This window comes from Vanellus vanellus, assembly GCF_965231255.1.
Source record: "Vanellus vanellus genome assembly, chromosome: 1".
In the NCBI taxonomy this organism is placed as follows: Eukaryota; Metazoa; Chordata; class Aves; order Charadriiformes; family Charadriidae; genus Vanellus; species Vanellus vanellus.
This window is the reverse complement of record NC_138905.1, coordinates 205,494,313-205,521,017: the sequence shown is the minus strand read 5'-3', so window position 1 is coordinate 205,521,017 and position 26,705 is coordinate 205,494,313. Positions and strand designations below refer to the sequence as shown.

Sequence of the window (26,705 nt, the reverse complement as noted above, 5' to 3'; positions counted from 1 at the left end):
CAAAATGCTTGCTTCTTAAATAAGAAAATTGTGAAAGTTCAAATGATTGCAGTAGCTTGTAGAATGTTTTATAAGTTTGGATGACATTTTAATCCTAGAGCCAACATAATCCATGTGAAAAGCCTTTTGTGTCCTTTTTTTTTAAGAGGAAACAGAGAAACCTACTGATTTTCAGCTTCCATGCTTTACCACTGTCTCCAAAAAGAGATTACCTATCCAGTATTTTTGACAATTTTTTTGCTATGTTAGGCATTTCCTGAAATAATAAGAAAACTGGGATTACTCTTCAAGAGAATTCAAACTTCTGTACGTGCATGATACATATTAATACAGTGGACTCCGTACTGTAGGCATTAAGATTCAAGAGAAAAAGCATTTGTTAGTATTTAAAATGCAAATTATCTCCCTCCCCTTGACTGTTATTTAATGAAACGTTCAGCAGTAATGGTGACTTCTCTCTTTCTCTCTCTCTGTTTGTGGCTTAAGAGACAGGAAAATCTGCATTATCTTATTCATGTTTAGATCCCTCTCAGGTCGCATTGTTGGAGGTGTCTGGTGGTTCTTCACGCTCATCATTATTTCATCCTACACTGCTAACCTCGCTGCTTTCTTGACTGTTGAGCGAATGGTCTCGCCCATAGAAAGTGCAGAAGACCTTGCCAAACAAACCGAAATCGCTTACGGGACACTGGACTCAGGGTCAACCAAAGAGTTCTTCAGAGTAAGTTGGCATGTCCGTTAGAGCAGCTGTCTCTACTGACTGCTCTTATAAGATGCTTGTAAGGGTCAAATAATGTTACTTTGCGATTATATGTAATACAGTTTGTAACTCCTGCAATATTTTAGCTACGTTTTTGCCCCCACAACACCATTTGTTGGTGTTTTCAGTTATTTTAATTTGTGGAAAGCTTATTGATCCTGTCACATTGGGCAAAAGAGGTGCCCTGAGGGATACTCAAGCCCGTGATAATTAAAGCAGCATTGCACTATTGATTCCTCTGAAGCTACATTACCGAAATGATGTGCAGCATTGAAAGCCTATGATGATAACATGGAGTCTTGCAGGTTTTGTTTCTACTTATGGATTTGGCTGTGTGCATTTTGCTTTAGGGTCTTGGAGGGTGGGAAGGAAATGCATTTTTTAATTTGCTGACTTTCGGATGAATAATAAAGGGAAAATATATCTCGGGGGGATGTGGTTGGAGCATTAGGAAATAGCCTAAATAGCCACTCATATGTCTGTGCTGTCTGTATTGATTACTTCATTTTCGTTTGCTTTCCCGTGTTAGTGTGGTTGGTATGTAATCCTCACTGTTTGCCAGCTGGAAAACAGGGGGCTTGGACATCGCAAGGAGTACATAATAAACAGTCCCTCCTGCTTTATTTCATGTCTCTAGCAGATGAAAGTTAAGCCTAGCTGACTGAATGCGTGTGAGTTCAGTGGCTGAACATGGCTCTGGATAAATGCTGTGAGCCAGTAGTCCTTCCTTGGAAATCGCACAGTTTAGGAGCATTACTTATCTGAAAGGTAAAAATCTGAAAGGCATTTTTAGAAGAAAGGAAGATGGAGTGACAATTTCTTCTTACTGTCTAATTGAAAGGGGACTGTTCTGTGTTAGGTAGTCCCACGCACCTTGGCTGTTTTCAGTCCGGCCAAACTGAACTCAATGAACCATTAACAAAATTACGGATGGGATTTGTGAACTATAGACAGTATCAAGTCAAGGGCAGCGGCTGAGTGACCCCAAAAGGTCTGTACTGAAATAACCTTTTTATTGCAAGTGATATCCCCATAGAAGAACTTTCAAATATTTCTCTTAGCTGTATAAAGATGACACCTTATGAAATATAAATGGCATTTAACCAAGACACAGTGGTGGACCTGTCACATAATGAAGCTGTCCAAGGAGCTTAGTCTGAGCTGGTTTTCTAGATTTCTGCTGTAGAACCCCTGTGCATCCTGTATGGGACAAGTGTGTTATGTTGAAATAAGTCACCCCTTAAACTATCCTCCTCTTTGTAGCAAATCTAGAGGGATCCCACTGAAATGGCTAGAGAGCTTGGTATCTCATTTTTAATAGATGCAGTTCAATGACAGGTTTATAACTACACCTGTCTTCTTCCAGAGCCAGGGTGTCAGTATACACCTAAATATGACACTACACACGCTCTCTGGGAGCCTTATTTTTTACCCCAAGTGGTAGAAACTTAGCTTGAAGCCCTGATTTCACATGAGGTGTCTACAAAAATGGTGGCATTAAGATATAGGCGGTTTGTCGAAGAACTGAAATATTTTGATCCTGATATGGACGGATTTCCTACTTTCTTGAAAAGAGTATAAACCCTCAGAACTCATTATTTATACTCATCTATGATTAACCCATATTTTCTTCTTTAGCTCAATTTTTGGAAAGTTAGGTATTAAACGCTGGGAATTCCAGTTTCAGTCCATCACAAGCTGAGGTGGTAACCACAATATACGCGTACAAATACTTATTTCAACTAGAATGAAGCTGCGATGATAGTTAAAAACATGATGCTGAGGACCAGGCAAGTTTATTTAAGTTTAGATTTATTAACTTGTTGCATTTCCAAGAGTATCCAGTGCTTGCAGGTTTTTTTCGGTGATGATGCAAAAATTAATTCCCAAGGAAACAGTAAAGAATGAAGGAATGGAGTTGTTTTCTTAAGAGTTTCAAAACACTTTTACAAGCTATTGTTTTGAAGTAATGAGGTCAGGTCTTTTGACATAAAAACAGTCTTGGTCACCAAAGTTTCATGATTCTTTTAAATCATCCTGTAAACACAGATACTTTTTTGTTTGAAGCAATATTTCATACAAAATCTCTCCTTAAAGAGAAGATTCTTTCTGTGTCTATAATGACAGCCATTCTTTCACTTTAATCATAAAGGGTCAAGAGAAAGAAGAAGCAAAATCAATGTTCTTTATATATTTTTTCCTTTATTTCAAAATACAAAGGGAAACATTAGAAGTAACTACAAATACTAACTATAGTTGCATATGCAAAATTTGAAGCTTTATAAAAATTTAGACTGTTGATCACTTTTTTTAAAAATGGTGTAATTGAGGCCCTGGTATTAGATTTCTAATCTCTGCAACAGTATAGTGATTGTTAATGATATTGTATGCGCCATTTCTAAAAATATTTTTCACAAAACAGGGACAAAGATAAAATAAGGATTTTAAAAAAGGATAAAAAGGATAAAATATCATTGACAGTATTTACACAAACACTGTTTGCATAATACATAAATTAAGACATAGCATGAAACAATAGTAGGAGAAGACTTGTTTCCCGAGTCTTCCCATTTTGTGTGGTCAGAAGCAAACATCGTCAGTTTGGGGATTAAAGTCATGTGTAACTTTTCTGTCACTGATTACTATCTGGCTAAAGATGAGCCTTCAGGTCATTTTCTTATCATTTGATCATTACTGATCAAAATGTCAGAAACTCTGAACAGCTATTCAGTCTGCTTTGATTCCAGACTGAAAACAGAAAAAGGAAAAGTCATTTTAAACCAACAGAAAGAAAATTTAAACTTTGATACTATTGGCTATTTACTTATTTCCTGTTTTGGATAGCGAGAGTTGCATTTTCTGAGCCACTTACTCAAGAGGAAAAGAACTTAGTTTTACCAGTCCTACTCAGAAAAGCCCTAAATGAGAATTACCCTATCCTGGCTGACTGCAGGGGAAAGCTCCAATATTTCCTCATATGATAATAAGGAATCTCTGTTGGTTCACTCTTCAGTTTTCACTCTGGGTTGACATGTAGAAATTGAATGCTAACAAATGAAATCTTGGGAGAAGAAAATGTTCTTACAGAACAGATGTCTTGTTAGACTTGCCATATTTTTTGTCTCTTGATGGGCAAAGGAAATTAGATCCTAAAAAAACAGCTTTACATGCAACCTTTTTCAATTGATGTAGGGCATTGTTTCCTCTTACTAATAGAGCTATTTCACGTGTTGCATGTTTTTAGTTTTGAAGGAAAGCGACCTATTAGATGTTTACTTTACAAAGAATCTGATGATATGGATGTTAAGATGTAAAAAATGATTAGAAGTGAAGGCATACAAAGGCAAGTAAATATTCTTGAAATAATGCCTGATTCATTACTGCTCTCTTCCAATTTTTTTTTCTTTCTGTAAATTTAAATCCATGAAATTACATCAGTGTTGAGCAAAAAGAATACATGGGTGGCTTAGTTGATGCTGCACTCTCAGCCACTATTATGTCAATGAAAAGTAGCTGTGACTACAGCAGAGAGGGTGACAAGGCGGGATGTGATTATGGACATGCACAGCTGTTGTTAATTTACATTTTATTATGTTTGACAGAAAGAGAAAATGATGCATACAGACAAGCTAAAAAAGCAAGGATAATTTATCATGTTCTGTTATAGGGTATTTTTATTGAACATTTCTGGTTAAATGCCACTTACTTTCAAGTAAGACCAATTATTTGGTAATCGGTAAAAAGTGCTTCAGGGAAATGACTCTTACCTATACAAAGGCTCAGTTGCAGGCTTTTTAAAGCCATTGTCAATTGAAACAATACCTAGATTATAGGATTTAATATTTGTTTAAATAATCTAAGGCCCTTTGTTTTGAGACTTTATAATAATGAATATTTTCCTGGAGTACTCAGCACAGTGTAGGAATGGGCTCATAGACCAAGTCTTGCTTAGCTAGAAACTGCTGTTGACTCAAATAAAAGCTGACTTAAGCATTGGGTTAAAAAGTCCTTTTTGCAGCATGCATAAGCTTTATTTTTGCTTAAGTCTTTACTTGTGGTTACACCATGCATTCCTGGACAGGAAAATTTCCAACTGATGTTCTCTAAGCCATGAGTTCTTGTGCATTCTTTGAGCCAGCACATTTCTTACTCAATTAGTTGCAGGATCAGAGTCTTTAAAATAAATCCACTGATACTGTGGTTCTAAAAACATACCTAATACTTCTTTAGGGCAAATGCTTAGGGCATTTTGTTTCCTTCAATAGCGTATTTGGTCCAATTTGCTGTTTCCATGTTTTATTGTGAACCATGTCTTGAAATGTTGTGCAGCCTTGCTGAATGTAAATTGAATGAATTCTGGACTCTGAATGTTGAAAGCAGAAATCTTACTTAAGCTGTTGTGGTTTTGATGGTGTAAGAAGTGGGTGTTAGAGCTGAGAAATGCTTCAAGATTGAGCTCCGTATTTACGGGGAGATTATTTTATTGTTTCTCTTTCCCATACATTCCCCAGATATTGTGGATCTCTGTTTTGTATATAATTCCCTAAAACACTCTTTGCAACACCTTGACTGTGTGAACTGCCTTTATCTAACAGCAAATTCAGGGCTTTTAGCTTTCCAGTTATGTTATTGTGACTGCTAAATGCTAACTGGACCTAAAAATAATATCTGATTTTATAGTATCAATATTGTTATTTCTTGTTTCTTTTAAAATAATCATGGAATTCAAAGAAAATCCTCATCCAAGTATGATTTTCCCAATCCCAATTGTTTGAAAAATTTAGTATGATTGATATTATTTTGGACAGTGCCATTCTGAAATGTAGCAACATTCTTTTTTCTAACTTCTTTTTGATTTTCTCCAGAGATCCAAAATAGCAGTGTATGAAAAGATGTGGACCTACATGAAATCAGCTGAGCCATCAGTGTTCACTAGGACTACTGCAGAGGGAGTAGCTCGTGTCCGAAAATCCAAGGGCAAATTTGCCTTCCTGCTGGAGTCCACCATGAATGAATACATAGAGCAACGAAAGCCGTGTGACACCATGAAAGTGGGAGGAAATCTGGATTCGAAAGGCTATGGCGTAGCCACACCGAAGGGTTCTCCATTAAGGTGGGTGGAATAGTATAACAATATAAAATGTGTTGTTATAGTATTCCACCTTCCCTGATGTCCCTGATATAGCTCTTTTTGTTTTGTGTGTGAACATGGTATGTTATTTTTCTTTTCTTCCATTTCATATTTTTTTGATCAACAAAGGTAAACATTTCTAATTGCAATATGGATTTAGCAGCTATAGTTGGCATATCTTTCAAGGCCATATAAAAACCAAACTGGTTGAACACTAGCTACTTGAAGTCAGCCTCAATAGAATTAACATCAGCTATTCTATTTCACCAGCTTTTTTCACCAAATTGAACCCTTTATAGCAGTATTATGCCTACATTATCTGCATCAGTATCTGCATCAATAATATGCCTACATTTTATGTTTTGTTTATTGATCTTGGCTGCTAATTTCTGAATAAGAAGCTGCTTGTAACATCTTTTTTCAAATGTCATCACTTGGAGGCAATGAGTCCTTCATTAAAGCAACTTCATTAAAGTACTTTTTATTAAAGCACCTTCTTATTTAGGAAAAAAAAAAGTTTGTGTTTCTAGCATTATGCATTTCAGTACTGCCTTCAAACTCACCAGTATTTTCTTTATCATGGTATCAGACACATTCGGTTAAGTTTTTGATTCACGGGCAAAACATCATTTGCTTTTCATTCAAATTGTCAGGGAAACAGAAGTGAAGGTAATAGTTCTGTGTCAAAATTGGCAGTATTTACCGCTATGTTGTCTTTAACGTTTAAGGCAAACAAAAATTGCCTTTTTCCTCTGGTAGACTTGCCAATTTTCTTCAAAGCAAAAGAGCAACTAGCAGACGGAGGGAGTGTGGCCTATGGAGTCTTTACAGCCATAGGGCACATGCGGGTGGGGGAGAGGGAATGGCCCGTGGAGCAACCAGCACCCCAATTCCCAAATTTCATCCATGTGCTCATGATAAGGGATTACAACAGGCTCCAGTGAAATAGACTCACAAAGGAGACAAAGTGAGTTGGAGGGAGGAGTTGCAAGTGCAGATGGACCCATAGTTCTGTGCAGGAAGTATCTAAGGAGGTACCTGTCTACATCTGTGACCGCAGAGGAGACATCATTACCACTATGCAGATAACTAGACTCACTCTAAACTCACCGGTTTAACCTGCACATCATGCCACAAACCTCAATAGCTTTAACTGTGTTACACAGATGGGAATAGGAGTGTTATCAGAATCATTTCCATCTGCAGCAAAAGAAGATTTGTATGTGCAGGGAAAAATCAGGCCAGTTATTTCAGTGACTGAATATGAAATTTTGGTTCTTAACATCCAGTACCTCTTGGATTTAAAAACTGCCACCTTCACTGCTGAATAAAGTAGTATGAGAACAAAAGGAGGTGAGAGAGGGAAATGACAACAATAAAAATATTAATTATAAAGAAAAACACGTCCAGAACTCATGGGGTTGTTAAAAGTAGAAGGCAGCAGATAATAGGAGAGGCTGGTCTATTATCTGGGCATATTTTCAAAGCACTTATGTTTTATTTTATATATCTAATATATTGCTATCTCCTTCTCAGTGTTTCAGACAACCTAGAAGTGGCAGGCAGCCCGGCAGTTTAGCGGAGGTGCTTTCCCGTAGTAAGGAAATGCCCGTTGCTGACACAGTCATGCTTTGCTGTGCCAAAGCTAGGGCAAACTTTTTAGGAATCACTTTAGCTGCTGTCATATATATCCTAGCAGTGGGCTGTTTGCTCTAAGCATGCATTATGGTGCTCTCTAGTCCCTCTCACTTCTTTCTGCAGAGTATCCAACACCACCGTCAAGAGACAGCCTGTTATAATGAGCACTAGCAGCCAGTGGAACTTGGTTTGTGTCAAATTTGGGCTTATTTCAGATTTGCTCAGTTGGCTAGATAAAAATATCTAGAAGCGCTGGGGACAAGGCATAAAGCAGTTAGAAGGAAGAGGGCCTAGTAAGACCGTTTAATAAGAACAGAGAGGAAGAGCACAACCGTGATTGTAAGGGTCAAGTGTGAAATCCTGGTTCCATCCCAGCTAAAGACCAAGCTCCTCTATGTTTCAGTGAGGCCACAGTTTGGTCTAACTGGGGGTCGGCAACTATCATTAGGGTGATGTGATCCAAAGCATTTAGTTTTTCGCATAACATGTTTCGAAAAGGGGAACGGTGGAAATCCTACCCGACATAAAAATTGGACCAAATCTTCTTTCAAGCTGTCTCGACTGGCTGTCCATGTCCATGCCTTTCCCGAGCCTTTCTTTCACATGTGCTAAGCTGCTTGTTCTTCTGCTGCACCCCGTTCCCTCTCCAGCCCCAGTGACGAACCTCAGGCAACGCCTCAGGGCTGCTTACCTATTAAAAACATTAAGCAACACACTTAATGTTCTGGACAAAAATAAAGAACAAGCAATACCTCATATCCGTACCGCCTCTTCCATGTATGTCTATAGACAGTAGTTCTTACTGAAGAGGGGCAAAGCTTCCCACCCCTGTGCTTTTGAACAGAAAAGACTCAGCTGTAAATTTTAATTGCATGCTTCAGTATTTTCTGAATTGTTCAAAATTGTAGAATGTGCTGGGTTTGCTATTTTGACTGCATCCCACATAGTAGCGTTTCTGTTACTGATCAGATGACTTACGTAACTGCTGCCTGCACAGATAATTGCAAATATTGAACATGCAGTTTGAAATCCATGAAGGGCAGACTAGCTAAGATTATTACATAAATTAGTCAAAAGACATAATTTGCTATGGGAGTTGTAAATTCTATATTTTATTTAATAATCATAATTTCCTATTTGAGTAATGCGTAGAACACAAATTACTGGATGTAGTTCACAAATAATCACAAGTAGCTTATAAATGTTAAACATTCACACTCAGTTCTTGGGCTGTTCAGGGCTAGGGAAAAATATCAATTTTTTTCAAATGAATTATTCATATCAAATAATTCACTAGACTCTTTGAACACCTATTTCACTAGAGATATTTTAGTCTTAATCCTCCTCCTACTTACAATGCTTATAAATCAGGGTTTTTTCACTGAAAATGTAGTAACAGCTGCATAAAATTCATGTGAGTGTATGGAGAAACAGACCGTATATTTTTTGCACGTCCAACACTGACAGAAAATTGGGAATCTAAATCAGACTTCTTCCTGTAGCATAGGAGTAGCGATGGATCCCTGCCATCACATCACCGGGCTCATGTTCATTACAGGGCACATACCCATCACTTCGCTCATGCAGATGAAATCCACCTGTCAGAGCGATCCGGGGACTGGTCTCTCTGTTGCTCATGACCCTACACATGAGCAGGGTAGTGGATTTTAATTGGAAACTCTTCCTGATTGGGTTCCATGCTACACTCCTGCAGTGTTCAACCAGTACCTATTGGCTAATTGGAATGACTTCCTCTCAGTGCTGGTGCAGTATTAGGCTTCATGCATATCACTGGATGGAGGAGAATGGGAAATGCCTGATGTGTGTTTCTTTTATGCCCACCGGGCAGTACCTCCGTACACATCATGTGTGTCTCCTTCCTTCCTTCCTTTTCAGTGATATTCATTTCTATATAATGTTGTAAAGACTGACATATTTGACAAGGAACGTGGGATTGAGGGCAAAGGCTCTCATCACAACAAAGATTGAGTTTCTCTCATTGCACTACCCAGCTGTCTTTACTGTTTCCTCCTCCTACCACGGTAGGTATCCTTCCAAAACTACTGTGCAGTAATCAGTGTGAATTAATGAGTTTTTCTCTTCAAAGGTGGTGTTTTCAAAGGTGGTTAAGCGAGTGCTGCTTGTCTGCTTAGCAGGACCTGCCTTTGTAATGTCTTGTCATTAGAAGACGTTCTCGTGGCCAGACTTCTGGCCATTGTGGATCACCCCTGGCTCGTCTGCCTTGCCACTTGCAGTAATCTGTGTTTCTAGTGGGCAACACCTGGAGATCTTGTACTAAGGAAATCCTATGCCTTGCATGCCTCTGCTTTTCTGGCTTAGATATGTAGGCATCTTAAACAAGTTTGAATAGTGATGAAGATGAAAGAGTTCTCCACTCGTAGAGGTAATGGAAAAGAAAATAGGGGCAATATTGCCTTAAAGGTACATCAAAAGCTTTTTCTACTTTTTGTACTTTTTGAAGTTGTTTGATGCGAAGCTGAATGACAGGTTGAGCTAAAAAACGAGGAGTTGTCATTGTTGTTTCTGTGTCTGTTTTAACTAAGACTGTTTGGCTGTCCTGTTCTGCAGACAGTATGCAGTGTGGATGAGTGAAACCTGCTCAGATCATGAGTGTCTGGTGAGACACCTTGAGTTCAGCCAGATGAGAGTGGCAGGATTAGAACTAGCCAAATAATAAAAAACGGTTGTGAATGGATGTGTTGATGTATTTTAGAGGCTGGTGATGGCTGTTCACCAACCTGATGAAATCCAAAGCTATATTAAGTTCCTACTATTGCCCTTACAGCTAATGTTTATAGATATGAATCTGGGATTCTATATTTCATTATTCAAGTCTCCATTCTTTTTATGTAGTAAAGAAGTAACTCCAGTTCGACTTTAGGAGGAAATGTTTGTGGGCTGGGGAGGAAGGAGAAAGGGTCCACATGGTGTTATCTGCTGGTTCTTTGCAGTGTGACAGCTGGTGACATGAACTGACTCTTTACACCAGCTAAGGGCCAGTTCTTTATCCATTCTTTACTGTGTTTGTATTAACATGAGGTGGGAAATGTGGGAAGTGCATCAGTGAAGCAGGTGATGTGGATGGAATTTTCTGATCATTCTAGCAACTTGTGTGAAGTGCAAAGTACAACATGAGTGAAGCTATGGATTTTAGTCTCCATTCCTTGCAAGGGAGGAGTGCCCTGGAGAGTGCTTGAAGTGCAAGAGGTATCCAGCGCTACCCTGTCGATATCTTACAGATTCTCCTGCTTTATGTAATTGTGCAATACCTGAAAGAGATTTACCCTAGAAGTGAGGGATCTGTGGTGGAGGGAACTTTTTTCTTGACAAAATCTGTGATTTTGTCGCCTGAACCACAAAATTAAGGTAAAGATCTGTTATGAAGGAATTCTTTCTGTGCATGGGCTTTATAAATGACCATCTTAATCTCATTGACTTCCGCTAGTCCTTGTTTTCCCAAGGTCAATCTCTAAAATTGCCATTCTTTCATTGCTTCTTTTCAGTGTGGTACTACAGCTGACAATATTACCTTTGCTTTTCAAGGATATATCCAGTATGGTCCCTTCATTAGAAATATAGTGTTGAAGGAAAACTTATTTTGGTAATGCATGTACGTTAATACAAAATATTGGCTGACCTTATATAGGGTGGGATATTCACTACTCTTTTTTTTGGGGGTGTGTTTTTCATTGACCTGAAAAAAGCTTGGGAAAATAGTATAATTTTTTTCAATGGGACTTTTTATCAAGTTCTGTCCTTGATGTTTTTGGAGACCAGAATATAAGTAGCTTATTGTGGAAGGAATTCCCAGATCATCATTCACTGTCAAAGCTGTTTATTGTGAACTTAATACAATATGCTGAGATGTACCCTAGTTCTCTTTTTACCCTGGTTTTGTAGATCAGCAAATTGACAGTTAACACCAAGCTCTGTGGGAGAAGAATCATAGTCATGACACAGTAGTCACCTATAAGGATAGATAATTTTTTTTCCACCAAAACTTCTTGCATTCTCTAGTTTTTTATTATTTCTATAAAATTGGATTTGTGTGTACAAAAAAAGGGCTATGATGTTAACAGATTCCCTCAGAGTAAGAGGAAAACTAGGAAAGAATGTTTGAGCTGTCCACCCAAATTATGTCCAGAGTCAAAATTTATTTACTATAGAGTTCTTTCACTAGTGTTTTTCAAAGGTTTTGTACTATAGAAATCCATGTATCTTCACAAAAATAGAATTTTCCCATGAGTGAAGCTTCCTTGTGCAAGTTGTGTTGTGTCATAAAGTAAGCATTTCCCTGGACCGCTCTTCAGTGTACCCTATATTGTTAATTTTTCGAAGGACTTCGTAGATTATTGTTTTTAACCGATATCATTGATGTAGCTATTCTAACATGCGGTATTTCTATGCATCTGAGATGCATTGTTTACTCAACGGTGTGTTCCTGTTTCCCCGAAAGGTACAGAAACAGGCAAAGGTGACTCTTGAGTCACCATGGTGAGGTCTGTGCCCTATATGCTTTTGAGCATTGTTCTGGCAATTCAGAGACAAGAATGGGTATTTCTTCTGCTGGCTAGCTTTCCTCCAGCTGACAACCCTGGCATCCAAAGACCTTCCCCAGATCATTCTGAAGATAAGTGACCTTCACAGTGAGGAGAGATGCAGAGGAAGCAGGTTCGCTTATTTTTCACGTTTCTCTTCTCCTGCCAGAATGCCTGGTCTTGCCGTAATCAGTGTGTTATCCGTAGAGGCAATCATTTCAGCAGAGCACGGAAGGAGCTAGAAACTGGTGTTATTTATGCTTGATGTAGAGAAGATACTGGCGAACAATGGAGATTTGAGGATAAAAAATGAGTGATGTGAAATTACTGAGTTGGACCTCTATTCTTTTAAAGCACGGGGCAGCGGAGAAAACAAAAATCCCTTCATAGTTATGGGGTGGTCTGTTGATATTTACAATAACAGGATTTTAGTCAGGAGTTTCACTTACCAGGATTTTACAAGGTCATTTCTTTCTGTGATACAAAATGATTTGAAAACTAGAATGTGATCTATAACATTTTATGCATATTGTAAACATTATCCTGTTTGACTGATGGTGTGGATCATACTGTATGACTTTGTATAATATTCTTCCCTTCACTTTAGGCATAACAAGGCTTGAATTACCACCCCATTACCCATTCAGTGTCAGAGCTTATAGCCTGGATATTTCTCAAGCAGGTCAGATCCTTCAGAGCTCGTTGGGTTTTCTGTCAACTAAAAATAACATTTACTAGGTGAAAAGGCAGAGAGTGGGCCACTGCTTAGAAAGGAATGTAAAAGTCAGGGGTCAAAAGAAGATCAGTGAAGAGAGAGCCTGGCAATGAATGTTAGCAAGTTGTTCTTTCGGCTGAGCCTGAGAGACATACTTAGTTACAGTTATCTGGATTATTTCTATCTAAAAGCAGAATGTCTGTTTTAAAAGTAAAAATAAAGCCTTGAGAACAGAGATCAGAATCCCAGTTTACTCTGTTCCCCAGTGATGCCCATTGGATTAATTTTCTCATTTTTAATCAAGATAAGGGTCTTCCCCATATGAAAAGAGTGCTATAAAAAAAAAAAGAGGAAAAATTGATGATGGCTAATGAGGTCCATTTCAAGACGTACGAGAAAATGTATTTAAGCAAAATCTACTACTTGAAGGAATTTTGCCCTTTCTTGCAATGTTTACATATAGAAGCAGGAAATTGTAATAATCCTGTTTTAAGTCACCAAATTGCAGTGAGGAACAATGTTATTGAAAAAGTTTCTGATATTTGTATCTTTAAAAGGAAACAACTCATTAATGTCCATGATGCTGCACTCACTGAATTTTCTCTGTCCTGGGAAAAAAAAAAAGAAAAAAAAAAGCATCATTATACCTTTCAAGTACTTCCAAAGAGCCATCTGTGATCTACCGTGCCCCACAGAGCCTCTTTCTTCATTGCCACTTGCAGGAAGTTTTCACCCTCAGACTTTTGGGGGGATTCATAATTGAACAAAGCTCTCCGTGGTCTGGAGGAGAGAGCAAAAGTCACAGGAATTTGTTCTGTTGCCATTTCTGTTTCCCTACACTACAAATGACATTAGAAGCCACTGACAGAAGGCAAAGCTCTTCCAAGAAGCCCGGCTCCCATTTTGGTCGCACGGTCACATTCCGGTACGTTTGTGCTAATATCATCCTGCTGCTTACTCCAGGGAAGATCCCGGGATTTTAGTGAGAACATTAGTGAAACAAGGTGCTTCTGAGCAGGAGTGAAAGGACAGAGCACGGAAACAGCATCAAAACTATTGCCTAGAAAGGTAATTTTTTATCTAAACATTGCAATGGCAATAGGTATTTTTAAATTAGCAGTATAGTCAGTATAAAAGGTGAAACTGCCATTCTCTCTCTTCAGCTTTAGCATTGGCTTAACAGCACAATGAGGCTTCTTTTTCCTTTATTTTATTTTTTAAAAGATATTTATGCAAGAGCTTTGTCCTTTGATATTTAGCGATTACTAAAGGTGAAATTTCTGTGCTGTCATTGACAGAGCACTGGCACAGGCTGCCCAGGGAGGTTGTGGAGTCCCCTTCTCTGGAGATTTTCAAGACCCGCCTGGATGCAGTCCTGAGTAATGTGCTCTGGGCACTCCTGCTTTGGCAGGGGAGTTGGACTAGATGATCTCTAGAGGTCCCTTCCAACTCTGATAATTCTGTGATTCTGTGATTCTGTGTCATACAGAAGCATTGCTTGAGCCAGTCCATGATAATCAGCACCAGCATAAGTTTTATAACAACAGGGTCATTTTCTACAATCAGAAAGAAATCAAAGCATCAAACCCAATCACAGTTCTTTTTTTGTTTTCCTGCTTCAGAAATATCTGAATGCAAACAGAGTAGGAGCTTCACAATATCAAATCTGTCCAAATGGAATTTGTCAGACAGTTCACTTCTCTGTCAGGTAAAAGGGGGCATATTTTTAAGTACAACCAATGAACTTCCCTAAAACTATCACTGAAGACCAGAATCTCTCAAAAATTGGTACCATTGCTGTGCACATGTCTACTGACTTTCTGGAGTTTACCAAGGTTTGATAAGCGTTAATCCTCAGAGTATGCCAGTGGGATACAAAAGGGTTATTGTTTCCAATCTAGAGAACCTCCAAGGAACAAACTCTGCTTCTTGGCACTTCAGAAATAAATTTATCCTGCCCTTTTCCCTGCCGTTTCCCCAATCCATCGTAAAGCAGCTCAGCAGAGGGCAAGATGCAGCCCATTATATTTTAACAATGCAGCTCGTTATTATTTCTCTCTTTTCTTTTCATTACAACTCTCTTGCTGTTTAGGTGTCAATTCCCAGGAAACTGCCAGGCTTCAGAATATGCGTTTATTAAGGGCACAAACCAGCTACCCTTTGAAGTGGATGGTACAGTTCCCGCCAGGTAAAAAGCCTATCCCACTAAGATAATAATTGTCCAGGTAAATTGTAGGTAGCCTAAAGCAAGGGAGCAGGCCACTGAAAGGCATCTCAGCAGCTCGTAACAATACCTCTCTGTGGAACTGACATTTGGGGAACAAATAGCACCTGAAAAACAGTTTGCGATTAATCTGTGTGATAGTTGCAAAGCAGCACACTTCCAATTGACAGTATATACTAGAGGGACTCCCGAGAGGCACAAAATATCCATTTAGTCTTTATGCAGCCTCGGCTCTTGTGAGAAATCCCAAACCAAAAGTAGGAAAAAAAGTTTCTTTTCTTTCTCGTGGAGCTTCTTTGAGCTGAGAACACTATCTTAGACCAGCACGCTGTGCAATGGAGTAGGCATTATGGAGGAAGTGAACGTCCTAGAACAAAAGGTGAAAATGTTACCAATGAAAAAAATCACAAAACAAGATTCAGGAAACCTGGGACTGACGCCCAGCTCCAACTCCCCGGGTAGTTTTAATATATCTTTTAAGCTACTGTGTGTCTTGGTATGACATCTCTGAAATGCAGGTATTACCTCACATCAGCAAGACGTTCCCACGGTGCTCAGGTTCCAGATAAAAATGGCCATATGTGTATCTCGCTGAACAACACAAGTTTAAAAGATTGTGTGATAAAGCGGGGACTTATGGTTGATCAGTAGTTTTCTCTGAACTGGTCTACCTTGTCTGTGGAAGGAAGTAGGGTCAAAACTACTGCTCTTTTTCTTAGTTACCTCTAGATAAACTTTTCTCGAGTCTTCCTGTATTTTTATAGCTAGAAACCTTACTCCCGTTTTCTGTCTTCCTTCCTCTGCTTCCCATTCTAATTAAGTCAATGAGTAAGACCTTAAATCAAAGCTGAAGAAGAATTTAGCTCCTATTTAACTATATCTTTTAGCAAATCACATGATGGTGAACAATGCTGTGTGCTCTTTTATGGAGTGAGACTCTCTTTTAATAGGTTTTGGCAGGATTAGCAGTTTTCTGTAGTCAAAGTTTAACTACAATTTCCCCTCCACTTTTTTAAAGCGAAAAGTGAACTGGATGAAAGTGGCCCAACCCTGACCTGATAGAGAGACCTATTTTATTGTTACGCTTCAGTTATTTCTTCCTACTCTAAAAGAACACATGAAAAGAATAATCTGCCTTCAGGACCCAGAGAAGACAGAGCTTCTTTTTATTCTCCCCCCACCTGCCCCCGCTGCACTTGGGCAGGAATAGCATCAGTGTACAGGAAGATCCAGATCCTCTGTTTCTAGCATCTTCTGTTTCTAGCAGCAGGGACAACCGAGGCCTGCAGGTGACAGCAGCCCCAACATCTGGCAGCCCATCTGTTACCTCCAGAATAGGCTTTCTCTGTACATAATTACACATTAGGCTCATTCCAATCTAGTGCTTAGACGGTTCCATCTAGTGCAACTGTGTTTGTCGTAAGAGAGGCTTTTACATTTAGGATGAGACCTTTGGCTTCCTTGCTATGGATGTAGGCACCTGATTTTGCACACAGCAGTATGGAAATTCTTTTTATAGCTTTTCATGCTGTGTCATTTGTGTGGTTCATATCTATTTTGGATCTTAAAATTCTGAGTCTACAAAAGAATTCATCGGACCTGGTTGGAAATCTGCGAGTTAGTTCCTACAGAATGTCTCAACTTTTTATAGCTAAGTCAAATCACCCAAATTTCAGATGCCTAAATGCAAACATCACTAGGCAATTTTTCAGATTTTTACATTTTAAATTTTTAATTTGAACGTTTCCACAAAAGCTTTTTACCGGTTGCAACACAAACAAGTAAGAGCCAGGTTGTAGGCTGATGCTGATTTTTTTGTTGGTTTTAATTAAAAAGATCATGTCTTTCTGTTTGAAAAGCTGTGGGACCAGCCTACATTTGGATGCTCTCTGCTTTCTAAGATCCACCACCTCAAGTTTTAATCAGTATATGTTACTGTTTTAATTATATTCTAACTTTACCTGCTAATGACTTTTTTACTTTAAATCTACATGAACACTTGACAATTAGTTCTCGTGCAGAGTTTAAATAATGCAAACTCAGGCTAGGAAAGTGTAGCTGAAAGTGAACAGAAAGTCATCACAGTTTCTTGAGGATTTAGGAACTGTTTCTATCACAGTTAAATAAGCAGGCTGCTACTTTTGGCATCACTTTTAGATAGTGGGCAATTATCCAAGGCAGTTCCAATTAGAGTGCTTTTAGTTCATCCAATTTGTAGGCCACAAGAAAAGATATTGTGGCATCAGATAAAATAATTGCAAACATTCAGACCACATCTAGAATACTGCATCCTTTTTGGCCTCCTAATTCAAGAAAAAACATCAATAAATTGAAGCAATTTCAGTGGAAGGTGATCAAGCTGGAGCTGGAGCTGGAGCACCTACCCTGTGAGGAGAGGCTGAGGGAGCTGGGCTTGTTCAGCCTGGAGCAGAGATGGCTTTGGGGGGAACCTGATAGCAACCAACAGTGCCTATGCGAAGGTCTTTGAGGAGATGGAGCCAGGCTCTTCACAGCAGTGCAGGACAGGAAGGTAAGAGACGATGGGCATAAACTGAAACAGGAGAAGTTCAGACTGGATGTAAGGAGGAACTTCTCCCCCTGACTGCTTGAGAACAGTCTGACAGTGACACTGGTTGCCCAGAGAGGTTGTGCAGTCTCCATCGTTGGAGATTTTCAAACCGTGACTGGATGAGGCCCTGAGCAGCTTGGGTTGACCTCAGAGCTGACCCTTGTGTGAGCAGGAGGCTGCACCAGCCACCTCCTGATGTGCCTTCCACACTGCACTATGCTGTGCTCCCTTTTTGACTATTATGTATGTGCAAAGGACCTCTTCAGCCATCACATTCAATCTCCTGGAACTACAGGAGTATCTGGAAAGTTGTAGGAGCTTACGGAGAGGGATGTTTAAGTTTTCTCTGTAGTAGAAGGTCTTCTCTCCAGCTTGTACACAAGCTGCTCTTGACCCCTAGGCTTAAGCTTTGATTTCTGTGAATCAAAAGTCAATCAGATTGTTCTCATCTAAATCCCATTCTCATGCTGGAAAAGCAAAAGAGAGTGAGAGTATTTGAATTCAGTGAAATAACTGGCAGTGCTTTGTGTCTCTGCTTTGCCAGGGCAAAGGGAGCCCTTAACTTCTCAAGCAGCCTCATACAGCTGCTGAGTGACTGACAGCATGGACCCTTGTGGAACCCCTAAGAGTGGGGTCAAAAGGTGGAAGAGTGTTTTTGTACAGGAGTTGAACCACTCAGGTTGGCTGTCTCACTTCTGGCAGGGTCTACAGAAAAAATAAGAGTATTTCATGGTTAAAGACTGAGTTGAGGGAATGCGCACAGAAGTTTAAGCTTAGTCGACTCTAGGAAGTGATCTGCATTGGGAGGCCAGAAGGATAAATGCTCTGTGAACATTTGCCTGAAAAGGCCCAAAGATTTCTGAGCAGCAATGAAGTGTGGTTGACTGAGCGCGAGGTTGGAAGTCATGTTGTACTGATGAGCTTAATTATGTTCCTGCCCCGATTTCCTGGGAGTCTTGGAGGAAGTCAGTTCACCTCTTGGCTTCAGTTTCACCTTTGCAAATTGAGGGTAATGACAATTGCCCATCAACCTCAGAGGGACAGTGAAGATTAATAGCGTAGGTTTTATTGTGCTGTGAATATTTAAAGTCCATTCCTACTTCCGATGTTTGTATGATTATTTCAAATCCATGGAGGCGTGTGCCTCAGAACAAACCCCACAGTAGATTTCTCAGTGTCTTTGATCAAAAAAAAACAGTTTTGGAGACAAAACAATAGGGAAAATGTAACTTAAACTAATGGTTTCTTGAACAGTCTATGGTCTATGACCACGTGTTGTTCTCTTTTCCTTTTAGAAAGCAATAGCAGAAATCTCTACCACCAGTGGACCCTGCTCCCTTCAGCTTTTTTTTTTATTAAAAGTGACAGGTGGGCATGTGTTCAGGACAACAGCAATTACATTAGTTGGCTCTCCGTATCCACTGCGGAGATCTATTAGTAATTTCCATACCTTGTGTTCTCTATAGCCTGACTGCTTGTGTTTGGAACATTACAAGTGTGAGTATTACTGTATTGAAGTGGCTGTGGTTGGTCTGACTGGTATGAGTGCTGGTGTATTTGCGTTTGCTGCTATGTACATGTCTCTACCAATGGTGGCAACATTATATAGCTGGTTGCCAGAGGGATTGGATTGCCCTTGTCTGATAATTTCACCTGATCTTGTACTGATGTTCAGCTGGCTTCAGGGCATTTTAATTATCAGCACACTGGCTATTGGACCGACCATCTCATCTGATTGCTGGCACCATTTATGTTTGTCTCAGCCTATCAGATCTTCCTCGTTAACTTCTGCGATAATATTCAGACAGAAAATCCTAGGAACTCTTCCAGCTAATCCCCATTTTGGCTGCTGACCAAATAAGGCTTTATATGACACAACTGTAATTGCTTCATTTGTATAGTATTGATCTGCCATTAGACAAAACACAAGCCAGCATTTCGCTAAGGCTCAAGTTATGCAGTATTATTTATTGTTTGCATTGCAGTTGCAGCTAGAGTTCCCACCTGGGGAATGGACCCTCTGTTTTTTTCTCTCAGTCTCTGCTTCCGATTAAAATGATGAACTTCAAAGTGCTTGCATTATAATTAGACCAAAGCTTAAGAAACCATCTCTTAGTGGGGATCTTTCTGTTTATTGCCTTCCTTCTGATACTTCTTTATGGAAAAACAACAGTGTGGAGTCAGAAAGAAGGATGCATAGTTGCAGAAATCACTCATACCTCTTCTCAGTCCAAGTTTAGATCTGATAACAGTGTATCAGCTGTGCAGGTCTTAGGAATCAGTGGTCTGTTTCTGGCAACCGTAAAAATCAAGCATCCATGCTGATTTCTCAGTGTTATCAATGGCTTTTGACATAGTGGCTCCATTACTTTCATACTTTTGTGGACACTGATGTCAGTGAATGAATTCCCTCAGGAGCAGACTGCAGTTTTGCCCTGTAGACTTCCCATGGGGAGTTGCTTTCCTCACTAGGAAAAAAATAATGGATGAGCAGACTGCTTGTATTACGGCACTTTCAGTACTGTACAGTATTTGGCTTTGCAGTCATGTCATGCTTCATTCTCAATAAGGTGAGACTGGGACTTGATGGCTGAAATGTCTAACCAGAAAGGCAAAAGATTGGTGCTCATTGGAAACAGCACCTATTTTATTTTCTAAAATAAAAATATAGAAATTCAGTCGAATCTGGCTACTTCTCAAATGCCTGAGAACAGTAATAGCAGTAAGTTCATTTTTTTACCAGTTGCAGCTGCTGAGCATCAGAGGTTTTTTGTCAGCACTGTTACCTATGTCTGTCACCCTGAGAGTGGTAAAATGCAACTCATTTTGTATGACTCTTCTCTGAGGACATCGCAGACACATTAGCTAGGACAGAGGACTTCTATCACCTTTTACAGAGTATCTTAAGCTGACGGTGAGGTAGCTTGTGAAAAAAAGCATGCACAGGTGCATCTTTACTTGTAGAAGCCACTCCATTGTGACTCCTGAGGTGTTTTTACCATTTCTTAATCTTAAAATGACATCTTAAACTAATCAGTTGCTGTCATGAGATTTTGCTGCTTGCAAGGAAAAAAAAAAATGCAGCAACATATCATAAGGAGTAGAACAACAGGAGATGACCATGTCAATATAGTTCCTCTTATCCATCTTACCATTATATGTTCATAAAGGGCGAGATTCAGCCTGGCGTAAATGAAAAATTGGAGAAATCTGATAGTCTTCGAACATTGCCGGATTTGAACCTGTGTCCAAAAATGTCAGATATGTTTAGTACTGCATTAAGAAAGATCTTCGATTTTTTATATTAGCTGCCCTGCTACCCACCAAATCGAACATACATTTATACAGCACATTGAGATGTGGGGCTGGTTAGGAACCAGGAAACCTTATTTTTGCAGTGGGTCCAACAGGATATTTTACTTTCCGTGATTTGTCAGGGAGAATCCTGAGCGGTTTTGGAGGTCACAGTAACATTTTTTCTGGGGATAGGTGATTCAGCCTAGGGCCGGGTCTTCCTGTGGATGAAAGCTGTGAAATGCTCAGCCCAAGGCACAATATTTCTGCCACTGCTGGGACATGTTGAATGGAGTGAAAAATTAGAAGCTGCTGAAACAGCTGCCACCTGCTTTGTGCTGGAAGATTTTGATGTAGTAAAATCTTGCTCTGTGTAGGGTGGCCCGTCTGTGATCTCAACAGGCTGTCTAGTGACCCGTCAGTCATATCAAACGGATTGAGATGGAAATAAAGAAGGAGCAACTTTCTAAGTTATAAGGGACCACACCCTATTTCTAGTCAATAAGCACTGAATTGCATCCAAGAGATACGTTTTTCCTAGCCTTATTCTGGATGAAAATAGTCATTCAGAAGCATAAACTTAAAATACCTCACAAAGATGGCTAAGATATAGTGTAAAAGAAAATTTAAATCTACTAGCCAACATCAGCAATGATGAATAATGTTTTCAATCCTGTTAAAATCAAGGCAACCATTCGAAAAAGAAATAGATCATTTGTGCAGACAGTAAATGGCAGTGTTTGGCTTTTTCTTGTGGATGGCGTAAGGAGTCTCAATGACATGCGCCTGGGTGACGTAACACGCTGTCACTTAGACAGCCTGCACTAATGCAGTCCAGGTAGGAGAGGAGAGGGACAGCGTGAGACCTGGTAGAGCTTCTCTGCTGTGCCCCCCCCAGTACAAACCATTACTCCCTGTCTTTCAGCAGCACTAATCCAACACTGATGGAACCTCTGCCCGGCACTGAACCATGTCCTGTGCCCCACCATGAAACCCCTGCCTGTCCGTGCCAATAATCCCTTTTTCTCTCGGCTGGGGACCCCTAAATTTAGGAGTTACTGGAGAGGCAGGTGGAACGGCATCCAAACACCCTGCTGTGACAAAACCATGAGTCGAGATCTGCTTCACCTGAGGTGCAAAAAGGCAAAAGGCTTTCTGCCAGCCATGCCGGAGGTAAATGTTACGCTGTCTGAAAGCATTAAGTGTTTGGGTGGGCAAGTATTCAAAAATGCTCATTTTGCACATTTCAAATTTTAAATTATTATTGTAAGTGCTTTCGGCAATATCAAATGTATAAAAACCATAAAGGGCTCCGGATTCGTCATGTTTCTGAGGTGAGAGAGAGTTTCGAGGCAGTTGGCAGAGGGCTAAGCTTATCCTCAGAGCGATCCCTGCAGTGTGGAGCAGCGTTACACCCGCGCCCAGACGCGTTTGAAAAATCCCACTCAAGCCTTTAAAACATGTATTTTGAGTTACCGGTGTTGGACTGTAGCAGCCTATTCGTGTAATCCTGCTTATGCTGCAACCAGCAAGAAAAATAGTGCTTTGAAAAGGGGTGCTACTCGATGAGAACAGGATTAGGTAGTCCTTAGTGAAAATTAAAATAGCTCAGAGTTGAGAGAAACTGGTGTTTCTGCTTCTACTAAAGACTGTACACTGAACCAATATGAACAGTTACTCTAGGGACAGTTTTATGTGTTTTTTATTTACAGCAAAGCTTTGTACAAGGCGGAGAAACAAGCAGAGTTGCCTTCCTGGGTCAACTGCTGTTGTTTTTGCATAAGCAAAATATATATTTAATTGCTTGTGCCAAGAAGTGTTTGCATACTGTAATTGGAATATCTTGCTGCAAAACAGCTTTCAATTTATATAAATATTTTAAACTACAGTCGTCAGGCCCCTAGCTGGTGTAAATTGTCAGAACTTCTTTGAATTCAAAGTAGCTATGGCAATTTTTAGCAGCAGTGGGTCTCCCATTAATTGGAACTCCTGCTGATCCTCAAGGTGTCAGTTTGGCTCATATTTGTTTACAAAGCTCAGTTCAAGTAACTAAGCTGCATACTTAGGATATACATAGAAGCTGTAAATACTCAGTGCCCCTGGAAATTAACCATCTTGTTTGGATGGCTAAGTGAAGAGCGTTATACTTATTTTAATTAGCCATAATTAAAAATTATTTGAGTGCTGCTTTATATTTCCCATCTCTAGACAAAGAATAACAATACATACACCTTACACACCATTGTAAAGATATTTTATTCTTAGTGTTTGTAGAATATTTTGAGATATTTTTCTGGAAGAGGTGTCTTAAATGCAAACAGGGGATTTTTAAATAACATTTATAAATGGTATTAACTTCTAATGCAGGACACAACCTGCCCGTGGCTTTTTTGCCTGACTTGGCTTTCTGCAGACCAGTCAGTTCCTCAGGAGTACATGGTTTTTGCAAGGTGGATTTCAAGAGACACCCACTGTCCTGGTGGATCCTCAGCGGGGTCTGGGCACTCAACTGAGATGGCCGATCACGTCCCTTCTGTGATAAGCGTGTATACAGCAACGAAAGAGTTTAGCAGGAAAGCCTGAGAAACCCATTGCAGAAGAGCTAATATTGCTTTGAAGACACACAACTTGAATACTAGTAGCTCTTTATTTAATATAAATGCTGGGCAAGCTATCGCGGCAAGCACCAAGGACTCTATTTTGTCTGAACTATCAGTTACGTGTCAAAATGTCTTGATATGTGCTCTGCTTCAGTATTTGAATACAATCTTTTCATACAAATAGCATTACAGCATGCAAACCTTTATAAATACCAGTACAAAATTTTTTCCTATAAATTTTTGAATGTGTTTAAAAAAACATGATCTCAAAGTTGGCCTTTGTCATTAAAATTTAGGTTGTTTTTCTTGTAAAAACGCTCTTGCATTAACTCTCTCTTTTTAATATTTGCATTATTGATCCTTGAAGCCTTCTGAGTACAGAATGATATAAGCTTTGGCTACATCTTCCTCATTAACAGAGTGCTTGTTTCATTCCTAATTTATTGAACATATTCAGCCAGTGCCATGCAGCTTTACACTTAATTTCTCTTGATGAATTGTCAAACACCCTTAAAGTGTGCTGCATACGTGTCACGTTACAATCTGCCATCAGCACTTTTCAAAACATGGTTAAAATAAACAGCTCAGAAGCTGGGCAGGTTTAAATTTTTTGCTGGGTAAGGTTGCATTTTAATTTTTTCCCACTTAAAATCATTTGAATGGATTATATGAACAAGCTTTAAAAATGCATCCGCTTGTGTTTCACTCAATACGTCTGAGGCAAATCCTCAGCTGCATCCAGGGAGCTGTGGGTTGTGCGGTGAGCGGAGGCTCTCGGGCAGCTGTGGCCTCCTCTTCCCAAGCCACCTGGGCTGGATACACATTAGGTCATGAGAGTATAACCGCGATCCACATCACTGAAATAAGGTCACTGAACTCGGCTTCCCCGGGCTGTCTCGCTGCCTTGTCCCAGGGGACGATAACCTCCAGCCTGCGCCAGGAGCACTGTGGGACTTGTCTGGTAGATGGCTGCATCAGCAGGTAGCTGCAGGGAGAGAGGTCCAAAGTGCAAGGAAGAAAATGAGCTTTGAGTTGCTTGAGACACGTCATCAATCGCCGGCACGTCGGCGGCTGTGACATTGTGATCTTGGCACGGCTTGTTCCTTCAGTGAACTCCTCCTCCTCCAGGTGCACCACCGCATCCGTGGCTTCACTTCCCATCCTGCAGTAGTTTACTGATCTCCACTTCATCCAGGCATTATGGAGACATAGTAGTATGTCTACAACAAACTTCTATGACTACGTAGTCGTGGATTTTACTGGGAAAAAAAACCAAATCCCTGTATTTTGCCAGTTGGTCCATATCTCGTGTATGGACCACCTACGGTGTTTTGATCATTTAACATGCAGGTACTCTTTGTTTGAAGTTTGCTGTACGTTCAGAGAACCTAAGGTTAAAGCAAGGTGTCATCCCTCCCCGCCGTCTGTCTTCTAAGTGACTGAGCGATTTCTGAGGCTTTCAAAGCCCTGTGAGGAGGATTTGTGAAAAGCCTTTTAGAGGGTCGGGGTCTCTGCTTCTGCTCAGTAACCACAGTGGTGGCACCAGCGGTTCTCAGATGATACACTGTGCGATCCGGCTGCAGTTTAAACAAAGCTGTATCTGTGTATGTAGAGTCTCATTAGTGAGTGATGTTATTTTTGCACATCCTGCTTGTTCATTATTGCAAGCGAACAACATCCCCAATGCTAAGCAGTGAAACAACAGTGCCGCCGTCTGTAAAGATAACAGCAGAATTTCACCAGGAATCTGCCTAGAATTCAGGGAAATATTTTGCTATCTAATGTGCCAGTTACACAGAACTTACGTGCCTACGTTCAGGAAAGGGATTCAGGAAAATGTCAAACCTGTTTGAATAGCTAAGACATTTAAGTTTTCCTGGCAAAACTCTCCCAGTTGCCTAAAAAATTCTTATTAAATGCTCCCAGCAGAGATCCTGCCTTTGTAATGAGTACTTAGGGATCTGCCTGTGCCTTTAGGCCATTTAGTATTCAAAACCAGGTGTTTTGGGACCTGACTTCATGGAGGGGATCTCCTTTGCCCCGTGCACTCAGGCCGAGGCTGACTTCTCTGAATCGCATTCATGGATGGTGCTGAGTGGTGCTGATGGGTGGTGGTTTCCATCCATCATGTGAACCACTGCGTATCCCGGGATTTGGGGAGCTGAAAGACCTAGACAATAAGCAGCTGCGGCTGGGACTGCAAATACTTGTTCAAGTCTAATCAAGCTGGAGAGCGCCGTTCCTACCTACTGCACTTATTCGTGCTTTGGACATTAGGCTGTTGAAAACAGGCTTGATTTTACCATGCGAGATGCATTTCGTGTTTTAGTTTCTGGTTCCTTCAACATACTGTGTCACTGTGATGAAATAGGTACTTAAAGGGGTATGTTAGGCAGCATTTGGTTCTCCCTTCTGTGCTGTTCCCCTATGGCTGTCTCAGACTTCCAGCAGTGCTTGTGATGTTGGCTGCCGTGGTCCCTAGCCTGGGCCTCTGTCTCATTCTTTCATGATGCCGGGACCTTTGTGTGTCTCTTTTGCGAGGTACCACAGTGTTGTGTGCCATAGCATTCAGGTCATTTGTTGAGCGCCCGCCTCTCTGCTTCATAAAGACTGAAGTTCAATGGATGGGTCGTCTGTTAACCATTGCTATAACCCAAACTCACTGGAAGTCAAAGCAGACCTCTCGGCCAGCTTGCCTGGGCTTTAGGCTAGCACCTTACCGCGGTTCTTTTGGATGGCAGATGAGTTATCCCTGCCTGGAGCCATGGATTTTATTTTGCAAGGGACGGGGTAGTTGTACTGTCGTCTGCCTGTGCAGTTTTATCTTTTGCTAAGTGCGAAAGGCAGTTGGCACAGATAGGCCCTTTAGAAAAAGAAGTGACACTGATTAACGTTTTAAACTGCTTATTACTATTGACTTACGGGGAGATGGAAAGTGATTTTAAATAAAGGAGAATGATTTAATTCTCATCAAGTTTTTCATCGTGTAATTCTGTAGGCAGCTTTAAAAAAAGCTGTGATCTGTACATTGAAATCACTGTCCTTGCACTCAAGTGATTGTGAAGTGAAGTATCACTGTAATGGAAGGGCTGCAGTTTTGGTTGAACTGGCTTGACTGTCACATACAAGGACTCCATTTTCTTCTGAGTAATGGAAAAGGCAGGATTGTGCAGTGACAGCAAGGATTAAGAGTCAAATATGAATGCACTTGCCTG

The 26,705-nt window shown here is 40.2% G+C and overlaps 1 protein-coding gene across 2 annotated transcripts in view; it reads left to right on the top strand.

The window, feature by feature from the left end:
- Window positions 1-26,705, top strand: part of GRIA4 (glutamate ionotropic receptor AMPA type subunit 4) — a gene marked incomplete at both ends in the record, with an annotated part of 232,294 nt that overhangs the window by 185,041 nt on the left and 20,548 nt on the right. For both annotated transcript variants that reach the window (XM_082483508.1, XM_082483509.1), the window contains 2 exons: window positions 523-721; window positions 5,626-5,873. In XM_082483508.1, the coding sequence (XP_082339634.1) occupies window positions 523-721; window positions 5,626-5,873 (447 nt within the window). The remainder of the gene's footprint in view (window positions 1-522; window positions 722-5,625; window positions 5,874-26,705) is intronic.